General features: G+C 43.8%; 1 protein-coding gene across 8 annotated transcripts in view; it reads right to left on the minus strand.

The window, feature by feature from the left end:
- Positions 1-12170, minus strand: part of RSU1 (Ras suppressor protein 1) — a 363740-nt gene that overhangs the window by 328492 nt on the left and 23078 nt on the right. For 6 of the 8 annotated variants that reach the window (XR_004525414.2, XR_004525413.2, XR_004525412.2 and 3 more), the window contains exon 3: positions 11499-11549. The exons of the other annotated variants lie outside the window; for them this stretch is intronic. Coding sequence is in view for 3 of the 6 variants with exons in the window: in XM_019933500.2 (XP_019789059.1) it covers positions 11499-11549 (51 nt within the window). In the remaining 3 variants the exon portion in view is untranslated. The remainder of the gene's footprint in view (positions 1-11498; positions 11550-12170) is intronic. 8 annotated transcript variants of the gene reach the window in all.

The following is a 12170-nucleotide window of genomic DNA, read 5'->3' on the forward strand; positions in this document are numbered from 1 at the left end:
TGAACTAATTATATCTTAGTATAAGAATCTGAAGTTCAAAGGTATACTGACGATAACCAGCTTTATAGGTTTTACGGGATCTCCCCCAGAGCAGCTATTAAAACACTGAATTAGGGGAGTTACAGGTTATTTAAAAACATAAAGATTATGGAACAGTAAAGCAAATTCTCATTTAACAGGATCTACATGTTCCTCAAGGTAAAAATGAAATAGCTAAATAGCCACCCAACAATGGCCAAGATGCCCCAAATACTATTAGCATAATAAGTGACAAAAATGATGCTTTCCGTTAATCAACGGTACTTCCCGAGCACCCACACCCAGAAGGACATACTTAGTGTATCCTATCATGGGCTTCCGTAAGATTCTGCAGCTCAAGTAGTTTTAGTAACCAAAACTATCCCTGACTTAATTTACTGCAAAAAAAAAAAAAAAAAATGGTCCCACTTTTTCAGCAACGATGAGAATAATCAAGTATACAAAAATTACGGGAAAAAGTTACAAGCAAGCAGTAAGGCAGATTTTATAGTATAAAGTCTAACATGCAAAAATATCTATCCCTGGGGTCTAAAAAGTGTGTACGCACAGCCAAACAAATCCTCTAAGAAGCTGACAAGCATGGATTTCTGCTCCTCTGAGGATGCAAAAGTTAGCTGATGTCTGAATCTTGCATTAAAGTTCCCAGAAGGGACCAAGGAATGGTCCGTGCAGTTTCCAGGTGTCCTCCCAGACCGTGAATTCTTTTAGGAACACACCTGCGAAATCACACTCCAGCGCCGAGGGGCTACAGCAGCAACCAGCCAGGACATCAAGAAATAGCTTTAATTTGGGAGCTGGGTTGAAGCAGCAGCACCAAGCGGAAAGGCAGTGACCTTCAAGGGCCTGGGAGGAGGTGACACCCAGTGAAGGACCAGAAAAGGGTGGAGGTTCCGTCCTCTAGCAAAGATGCCTAAGAAGTCTGGAAACACGGAAAAGAGCGAGAAAGAAAAGACCACTGAATACATTTCAATCCATCAATGCAGAAAGCAGGCTCAGGGACACAGAAGGAGCTATCTAGGCTCTTAAACTTTAAAAATTATTACAATGTAGTATTCTACACACACTCTCTCAATCCTCAATTATTAAGAGGGAGACTGGACAAATCCAATTCCCTCTCTCTCACACACACACAGCGCTTTGCCAACAGTTCACGTCTTCTTTCACAATTAAGAATTACTTCAGCAAATGGATATGTAACAAGGTCCTACCGTAGAGCACAGGGACCTACATTCAATATCCTGGGATAAACCACAATGGAAAAGAATATGAAAAAGAATGCATATCTATGCATACCCGAATCACTTTGCTGTACAGCAGAAATTAACACAAGATTGTAAATCAACTAGACCTCAATAAAAAATAAAAAAAAGAATGACTTCAGCAAGAGGGCAGCCACACAGGGCTGCTTCTCTTCCTTCCTTGCCTTACGTTCCGGTGGTGATGAAGGGGTACACGAGGCAGAAGGAAAGGGGGTGGAGGAAGATTCCCGGGGCTGGAAAACCCACACTGTACCTCTGTCAACTCCCCTTCTGATCATGACTATGCCTTTAACGCTGGGGAGGCTCCCTGCTCTTCTGTTTGAACAAGTGATGGTCAAGGGCCAACGTCTGGTCCACAGAGCTCCGAGACTCCCTGGAGCGGGGCGTTACTGCACACGGACATCATCAGGGGAGGCAGCAGGGGAAGGAAGGGGGAGCACAGAGGCTCAAAGCCAGAGTGAGGCCCCCAACCTCCAGCTCAGGTTCCTCAACCATGTGAAGCCTGCCGCCCCCCCAGATACAGAGCAAGCCCTCCAAAACCAACCCTTCCTTTCACACTCAGGTCACGGTCTCTGGGGGATGTGGTCTTTAGAAGCGAAAAAGCTGTGGACACCTTATCCTTTAGTCCCCGCACAGTTGGCCGGAAAGAAGGGCTTTACGGAGAAAGATGAGAATGCGTCTCAACTTCTGGAAGGATGAGCACGACTGGGAGAGAAGGGCAGGCACTTCTGCTAGGAATCAGGCGACTGCAACAGAGGCTACACAGGCGGGAAAAGCCTAAAGGCACAGCAGAAGGTTAGACAAGAAAGTTCAGACCCAAAGCAGGAGAAAACGGGTCGACGAGTTTGTTAACTCGTGGTCCACTGTATCAGAGCGGTGTTCTGTCCTGTTAAGCTGACTGACAACGGGAAAGAAAAACTGAGAACAGAAAGGCTTTCTCAATGTTCTACTGGAGTTGAAGAAAACATATATATATGTGTGTATATATATATATATATATATATATATATATATATATATATATACACACACACTACTGGCATACCTCGGAGATACTGCGGGTTCGGTTCCAGACCACCACAATAAAGTGAGTTTCCCAGTGCGTACAAATGTTTACACTATACTGTAGTCTATTAAGTGTGCAACAGCATTATTGCTTAAAAAAAAAAAGTCTTAACTTAGTGAAAAAATACTTTATTGCTAAAAAGAGCCCACCATCATCTGCGCCTGCGACGAGTTACAGCAGTGATAGCAAAGATCACTGATCACAGACCACCGTAACAGATTTAATAATAAAGAAAAAGTTTGAAATATTGTGAAAATTGCCGACATGTGACACAGAGACACGAAGTGAGCAAACCCTGTTGGAAAAATGGTGCTAACAGAGTTGCTCAGTGCAGGGCTGCCACAAACCTTCAATTTGTAAAAACACGAAGTATCAGTGAAGCTCAATAAGGCAAAGTACAATAAAGGAGGTCTGCCTGCATGTGTGGGTCACTCAAGATGACAAATTCTAGGGGCTTCCCTGGTGGCACAGTGGTTGAGAGTCCGCCTGCCGATGCAGGGGACACGGGTTCGTGCCCCGGTCCGGGAAGATCCCACATGCCGCGGAGCGGCTGGGCCCGTGAGCCATGGCCGCTGAGCCTGTGCGTCCAGAGCCTGTGCTCTGCAACGGGAGAGGCCACAACAGTGAGAGGCCCGCGTAGATTACAAATTCGTATTTCATAAAATTTAAGTTGAAGCATGTAAATCAGATGTAGCTTATGAGCACTTTTTAAAAGCTATCATAAAAAGAAGGAGCTTCACATGCCTTAAAAATCACCTTTCTGAAGTTTTGCACATATTTCCAGGAAACATCTCCTCTAAGATACAGGATTGGTGTATCCACACTGCAAATATACTAATGTCATCCCTCCCCTACTCAAGGTTTCTAAATCTGAGCTCCACGCGCGCCTAAAAAACTCATGGATGGTTTTAACAGGATCTACAAACCTGCTGAAATTATAAGGATTATGTGCGATTTTCTAGGAATCATGGACAAGGCTTTCACCCTCTTCTTAAAAACGGTGAGTTATGAAATGTCAAGAACTGCTCTAAAAGAACGTATATCACCAAGTATTGCACCTTTTAGAATATCCGCTCCCCCCGCCACCATGATACACACACATTACCTAGAAGACAGAGTCAGATGATTTACATAGAAACTTCTGCTGGTAGATAAATTCCGTTTGAGGGTTCTATTATAAATAGTAAAAGATAGCCAGGACATGGACGCAACCCAAATGTCCACTGATGGAGGAATGGAGACAGAAGATATGGTACATATATACAATGGAATACTACTCAGCCATTAAAAAGAATGAAATAATGCCATTTGCAGCAACATGGATGGACCTAGAGATTGTCATAATGAGTGAAGTAAGTCAGACAGAGAAGGACAAATATCGTATGATATCACTTATATGTAGAATCTAAAACAAACGGTACAAATGAACTTATTTACAAAACAGATATAGAATCACAGCTGTAGAAAACAATCTTATGGTTACCCGAAGGGGACGGGGGGAGGGATAAATTGGGAGATTGGGATTGACATATACACACTACTACATATAAAATAGGTAACTAACAAGGACCTACTGTATCGCACAGGGAACTGTACTCAATTCTCTGTAACGGCCTATATGGGAAAAGAATCTAAAAAAGAAAGGATATATGTACACGCGTAACTGATTCACTTTGCTGTACAGCAGAAACTAAAACAACGCTGTAAATCAACTAGACTCCAAAAAAATTTTTTTTAATTTTTTAAATTTTAAAGAAATAGTAAAAGAAACCCTTTCCAAGATCAGCTCCCCACGGTGGGTGAGCTAGGGTTTGGAAAGTGACAAGTTTCCATTATTTCGCACATAATGATCTCCACAGCCTGCCACCTTTCTGAAATTCCCATAAGTGAAGTTGTTCCCTTTAAAAATCTGTTGTGGAAGAATTAACACACTACCCTTAGCTTGCTTCCTCTTAGCACAGGGCAGGACTCCAAGAAGAGGAATTCTAGAGTAGGTACATTTGGGATGGTGGGGCTGACATGAAAGGGATCAGAGGATGACAAGTGTCTGAGCGGAGGATACAACTGCATCGAAACCCACCTTCTCCAACTTCACCCGCTGGTCTTGGACTGTGCTGGTTCTGGACCATGGGGCCAACAGATGCTTCCATGTGACGGCCCTGCATGCTTCCTTACTAAAACCCAAAATAACAAACTCCCAACTACAGGCGCTTTTTTAAATGGTACCTAGCCAGTGGCACCATCGGAAAGTACTGGTCGATTAATAGCTTGTCTGGCTCAATACTATGTATACATTTTTTCGAATCCAATCTTTCAAATGATGGCACAGGAACAAATTGATGAATGTGCACTAATTAAAAAAATAAGCTATTGATCAAAGCCTCTGTATTATAAATACATTTGTACTTTGTTAAAATGCAAACAGCAAGTTGTTTTGATACTGTCACAAGGTAAATTCATGACAGAGAGGCGATTTATTTTGCATATTCTCCCTCATAGTTTAATTTCATACAAGCCATGCACAAGAACTTTTGCATAAGGCATGACAAATAATCTATGGAAGAGGAAATAACTAGACATTTGGCAATAGGAAGGTGCTGGAAGACTGGTGAAGGTCATTCTTACAAGTTGGGACAGTTAATTTTTCTCATTCATCTCAACAATCTATTATGTCTGTCGAAAAGGGTTTCAGTTTATTATGCTTTTTAAAAACTGCTCACTTTTCTTCGTTATAATTGCAACTGCATATTTTGAGACTGCAATATTTTCATGCAAAACATGTTCCTTAATTCCTTTATAATAAGACGTACAGTAAAGATACTATCAATATATATATCTGCATAAAATCTTAAAACATTATATTAGCTTCCATGTGTTTAGAATAGTATCTTTATAAAGAAGTTACTGAAATCACTAAAGAAAATACCCTAGTATTTTCTTGTTCATTATAATTTTGAATTCATAGATAAGCTATAACTAATAAGAAACAGCCTGTTAAAAAAAAGACATAAGTTTTGCCATCACACTTAGGTTTACTGCCTGCCTAGCCATTTCCGACACATTAAACGACAAGACAGGGTCACAGTTATGGCTGGCAAAGCTGCTAATATCTCAAGAGAATGTTTTACATGACAGTTAAAAGTTCAAAGTATAAAACTAAACAATTACATTCAGAGACCCACACTTATGAAAGGTTTACATAGAGCTGGTTGTTCAGTGTTTGCACAAAGCAAAAAGACCTCCTTTGCATCTTGCGGAAAATGAGGAGGGTTTAGTCCTTAACATGCATGGGTCACAAAATGAAAATAAATACTGTTGTCACATTTAAGGTGCTGGCAATATTTGTACATAGGTTTGGCTGTAAGAATAAAATTCTTTTTCAAATTAAGAAAAGCATCACATTGAAAAATTGATGCTCAGAGACTGTTTTATCAGTGACACAGAATGTAATTCATTTCAGAATGCATCGTATTCTTCCCTACACAGTGGCATTCAGTAAAAGAATCAGTTTAAATATGCACAAAATGCACGGTTATTTTTAAATTAAAATCTAGTCACATACATACATATTTTAAACTTCTTTCTTCCACAGGAGAAAAAAAATCTCATATATACTCAATACGAAAATGACTATAAAAGGCAATAAAATCCTCTCACTTTAAACAGACTGGAAGAAAAGTTTCTAACATGAGAAAGTAGCCATAATAAACACTAAAAATGACACGTGACACTGAATGTATACTTAAATTTGGGGAGCCAAACAGAAAAATAACATACCTCCTTATCTACATTAATTATGGCAAAACTGCATTATGTAAATGGAAGTAGTAACATCCCTGTTGGACGGAGCCGAGAAACTTGCAAAAAAATGTCGTCTGACAACACAAATTTGATTTCTAATCTTTTAGTACAAAATGAGGAGGAAAAAAAAAAAAGTAACGTATCCCAACAGTGACCTCTAGTGGACAAGGCTTAAAATGGTTGTCTCAGAAAGAAATTCCTCTTTAAGACTGCAAACAAGCAGAAAAACATTTACAAAGCTAAAACTCCCAAATACCATAAAAACCAGGGATCAGATAAGGCGCAGACTGAAAAAGACTCATCTAACCCTGGCTTATTTACAAGGGAGGGTCATCACCAAGGCAGGAGAGCAGGGACACAGGAAGATCACCTTTGAAATAATGCTGTGTCCCCATCTTAGACACACTGAGAGCAAGCAAGCCCTTGAGTCTATCATCTCGGACTGCTGGGACTTAGCAAAACGTACCACCTACCAAGCCACTAATCAACCGGCATTAACTGAGTGTCTGTTTCATGTTCTGCACACTTCTGGCACTGCTGTGGGATGGTACAACATATATAAGCACATGACAGGGCTCCTAATTTCAAGAAACTTAACCTACAATTCACTGTATGAAAATATTAGTAAATCATTCGGGACCTTAAATATATAAAACTAAGTGAAAGAGTAGCAGGTTCCAAACCCGAAGACACGGGATAGTATAGGTCTTCACTTCCCTTTGGAGAAGTGAAACTCAGCTGAGCCCACAAGGGTCGCTGGGTGGAAAAAAGCACCCATGGGTGGTCATGATGCCCGCTTTCCCCACCGTGGGTCCTTAGGTGTCCCCGAGGAGCACAGGCACACCTTGGGGACAATGCAGGTTTGGTTCCAGACCACCCACCACAATAAAGAGATTACTGCTGTAAACTGAGTCACACCAATTTTTGGCTTCCTGGTGCCTGTAACAGTTATGTTTATACTATCCTGTCATCTATTAAGTGTGCAAAGCATTATGTCTAGAAAACAATGTACATACCTTAAAAAGTACTTTATTGCTAAAAAAAGTGCAAACCATCATCATCTGAGCCTTCAACGAGCTGTCATCTTTTTGCTGGTGAAGGATTTGAAATACTGTGAGAGTTACCAAAGTGTGATGCAGAGACACGAGGTAAGCAAATGCTGTAGGAAAAAAAGCGTGCCAACAGCCTTGCTCGACACAGGGTTGCCACAGACCTTCAATTTCCCCCACAAAAACGCAATGTCTGCCAGGTGCAATAAAGCGAGGTCTGCCTGTACCATGTCAGCACATCATCCCTTACCTATGAAAGGGCCCCTATAAAGGGGGCACAGACAGCAATTTCTAGGACCTGAGGTTCTGTTTCTTTAGAGCACTCACGGTTCAGCACATTTGAAGTGAGCCTATAAGTAGTTAAGAAACAGAAGTGTGTAGTGGTCACAGCTAACCAAGTCCGTTAACCAGCTGATCCTGAGGAAACTATCAGCTTCCTACACTGACCGCTTCACGGAAGCCAGCTATTTCCCCCCCGGCCCTGCTGGTCCTCTGTCTGCCCCCTCCCATCAACCACTATTGCTTTCTATGAGGACTGACTGGGAAGCTGCTGTGCACTCAGCATCAGGCCTTAAAGAAGAATAAGAGGGACTTCCCTGGTGGTCCAGTGGCTAAGACTCCGTGCTCCCAATGCAGGGGGCCCAGGTTCGATCCCTGGTCGGGGAACTAAGATCCCGCATGCCACAACTAAGGAGCCCACATGCCACAAATAAGAGCCCACATGCCACAACTAAGACCCCACATGCCACAACTAAGACCCCACATGCCACAACTAAGGAGCCCACATGCCACAACTAAGAAGTGCACACGCTGCAACTAAGAGCCCGCAGGTGGCCACAAAGACCCGGCACAGCCAAATAAATAAATAAATATGAAGGGAAAAAAAAGAACAAGACATGGTCCCTGCCTTCAACAAAGCTTAAGATATATCTGGAGAGGAAGGAACAGGAAGCAACAGGAGGACGAGAAAGGGCCACGCTGGTGTCAAGAGTCTACGAACAATAGGCATTGGGGGAAGAGAGGGTTCTGGTTGGCCCTGGAGGGCAGGGGTGTGGGAGGAGGGTGGGCGGAGGGTGGAGGCGGAGGGTGGAGGGGGGGCAGGCAAGGGAGGAAGGGAGGGGTGGGGCGGCCTGGCGTCAGAACCTCAGCTTTCCTCTGAAGCCAGAAAAGCACCTCCTTCCGGTGCCCAGAGAGCTACCTGTCCAGTCACAGCAGAAACGCAGAAAGAAAAGATTCACTCGCAACTCGGCCTCCCACTCGTTCCGTGCATCGCGGGAACGTGTACCTGGGCAAGTTGCTGCCGGCAGGGTCACCCCGCAGTCACTGCACCAAAATCCATCAGCAGGGCCCCAAGCCCCAGGTTTAATCGTCAATCGTGTCGCTGTAATAATAAGGAACCTCTAACAGCGATCACGCTGACAATTTTGAAAGACGTTTACGAACTCTTGTGTCGAAAACGTCAAGAATTTCCACTCACAAAATCTTAGGGAATTTAGGGGTCATCAGCCCGCTTCCCCCTTCCACGTGGCCTCAGTCGTACTGCGTTGAGTGGACCCATTGATGTCAAAACCACCAGCATGAAAAGGTGCGAGTGCTACACTGTTCCAACGGCCCTACAGATACCGACTCAGGTCCGTGGAGTCAAGAGCTGTCCCCAGATCAAGGTCCCAGTGTGACGAAGCTGGTGATTCAGTCCCTAAGTACACAAGAGGAGATATCACGACAGTGTAACTGGCACACGAAGAGAAAAACACACATACTTTTTCAAGATGAAAGCAGTGCTGAGGGGTTTATCTTTTGAGTCTGAGTTTGAATGCGGTGCTGTCAGCCAGTCCCCGTTAAAGACCACGGAAAGTGAAAGACACTGATTACAATAAAAAGTGACAGGAGGGTGGGCACACCCACCTCCGTGTAATGCATATTTATATTTCCATCAAATGGACATATTTACTATAAACACTGGAAAAACCATAGCAAAGCCATTCATTTAAATGCCAGAAAAACAGTAAAAGATGCTAATTTGACCTTAGTGGATGGAACAGATCGGGTGTCACTGACACCACTCACAGTGGCTTGAAACAGAATTTACCAAGACAATTAATTAGAGCTTACTGGATTAGGTCAAGAGTGTCTCAAACGGGAGAAAGGGGAAGAAAAAAAAAAAGGAAGAAATAAATAAAAAGTTTGCATCCATTCACAGCGAACCTCTTCAGCAGCAGACACAATTTAACTGTATTTATGCCTACCCAAATTAATCTCATGTTGCATGCCCGGAAAGACAAATTGATCCCCTGATCCCTGAGATTTCTCTCTTTGTGGACATTTAAAAAGAAATAAACTACAACCACCTGAAAGACTTTTTAAGGACCAGATCAATTAATGGTATAGTAGGCATAAAACATGTTTGGCTTTCTTGTTTAAATGGAAACTTTTGCTCTGATGATGATGCAAGATCTAACAACAGTAGTAAGCTTGGCAATTAAGAAATATGTTCATGAGCTAAACGACAGACAGCTTCTGGAATTTCTGCTCACAAAATCTGGGGTCATTTAGGGATCATGCAGTCCCCCCCTCCAAAACAAACTGCAAATCCCCTCTGAACTGGGATTAGGGTCTCAGTGAAGAGAACCGTTTATTACAAAAACAATGAAAGTGGCAGCGTATTACCTGTTACAATAACGATCACACGTGACCTGTCAGCCTCACTTTCAGTTGCTGGAGCCCCCGATACGCAAACATGACAACTGTACCCCTCTGTCCTTGCCATACAAACATGTGCTTTTTGCTAAAAATGAACTCATATGCCTGTCTGCTGCACACGAGGGGCCCTAACTGCCACTCAATTCTCAGTAATCAACAGCTCTGTAACACTGCTTCAAGCTGTATGTAACGCACACACACACATAAATTCGCGACACAAATCCCTCAACATGAGATTCTGCTTCGTTTCACTGGACGTGGAAAGCTCCCTAACAAATTCCGGCCACATGATTAGAAAAATCATTCAAGTCTGCAGGAAATATGGCAAGCACAAAGAAGTGACCGTCAATTAGAAATCAGATGGCAGAGTGGGTCCCTGTCATTAAAAACTTTAAAGCCACAGCTCTAAAAATAAAATGGCGGGCTTCCCTGGTGGCGCAGTGGTTGGGAGTCCGCCTGCTGATGCAGGGGATGCGGGTTCATGCCCCGGTCCGGGAGGATCCCACATGCCGCGGAGCGGCTAGGCCCATGAGCCATGGCCGCTGAGCCTGCGTGTCCGGAGCCTGTGCTCCACAACGGGAGAGGCCACAACAGTGAGAGGCCCGCGTACCACAAAAAAATAAAGAAATAAATAAAAATAAATAAATAAAGTGGCCCACAATTATTCACAGAAGATACGTTACAAAGAGGTATGAAATCAACTATATGTTAACCGTACCACTGCCAATGCCCAGGACAATTTTCCTTGGAAACCAGACTCAAGAACTTGAAAAACGCAGATGCAAGTTTATATAATTTTTACAACTTTGGGCTTTTCTTCTCCCCCCATCAAGCAGGGAAGAAAAGTATAGCAACAGTTACATCTTCCCCTTTTGAGGAGAAAGTATAAATGAAAGCAAAGAACTCTTATTCTAACTTTTTTTTTAATTAATTGGGTCTTCATTGCTGTGCATGGGCTTTCTCTAGTTGTGGTGAGCGGGGGCTACTCTTTGTTGCGGTGCGCGGGCTTCTCATTGCGGTGGTTTCTCTTGTTGCGGAGCACGGGCTTTAGGCGCGCGGGCTTCAGGAGTTGTGGCACGTGGGCTCAGGAGTTGTGGCTCACGGGCTCTAGAGTGCAGGCTCAGTAGTTGTGGTGCACGGGCTTAGCTGCTCCGCGGCATGTGGGATCTTCCCGGACCAGGGCTCAAACCCATGTCCCCTGCACTGGCAGGCGGATTCTTAACCACTGTGCCACCAGGGAAGCCCTCCTCTTTTTGATAAGTTTTTTTTTTTTTTAAATAATAATGAAAGTCTCAGCATTTCAGGTCACTGCAGTAATTACCATGCCCTAAGGGGACCATTTCCAGACAATGTCACTGTCTTTCTGCAGTTTACACACATGATAGGGAAGAATCCTCAAAATAGAGCAAACTACAAAATACAGGACCACCATCTGCTCAGGTGCCTTAGTGTCACCCAAGTAACCTCTCGGTTTGCCTAAATAATCACTTGTCATTAGTGTCTGTAAAGGAAGACAGAAGAATCAGCAGTACCGCCACAGTCCCTAAAAGTCAGAAGTTGTGTAACAGGACGGCGCTGACTTACTCGTTAGCTTGTTGTGGCTGAGGACCAGCTGTGTGATGTGGGACAGGGTGACTGTAAAAGAAAAAAGAGAAATCACACAGTCAGTTCATGTGCCCAAAGTACACCTACACTCCTACAAGGTGAAGCGCTAAGTTATTTTCCCAGGTTGGAGTGTTATCGCTCGAAAAAAGAGAAGCAGGGGTTCACAGAAGGCTGTCTGCTCAATGTTAAACCAAATCACGAAAAGCTATGCAATTAGCAGAGCAGAGCGAGTCAGCACTGACGGCGTTAACGTCGCAGGGCCAAACGCGACAAGGCCCCGTTAGTGCCGCTCGGCGGCCTGGCCCAGTGGTCCAGCCTCAAGAGCCCATCTCACTAAGGGGACCGGTCAGGAGATCCGGCCCAGAGCCCGGGGAGGGACAGCTCCTCCCCCACTTCCCCACACGCTTAAACAAACCATCGCGTCGAGACAGGGACCACGTCACCCTACCGCCCCTGAGCCCACGGTCAACCCCGAAACGCTGCTACAGGCTCTCAGCTGATCCCAGTAAGAACCTTCCACAAGCTCCTCTACAAGTTTTGGTTGACATTTCAAAGCAGCAGCAGATTGCTCACCAATTTCGAACATTATCATGGAGGCTTAATCTGCTGAAAAAGATTAGGTCTGCTTTAAAAGAAAAACAGGATTTTCCA

The sequence above is a fragment of the Tursiops truncatus genome, chromosome 2 (assembly GCF_011762595.2).
Source record: "Tursiops truncatus isolate mTurTru1 chromosome 2, mTurTru1.mat.Y, whole genome shotgun sequence".
Classification (NCBI taxonomy): Eukaryota; Metazoa; Chordata; class Mammalia; order Artiodactyla; family Delphinidae; genus Tursiops; species Tursiops truncatus.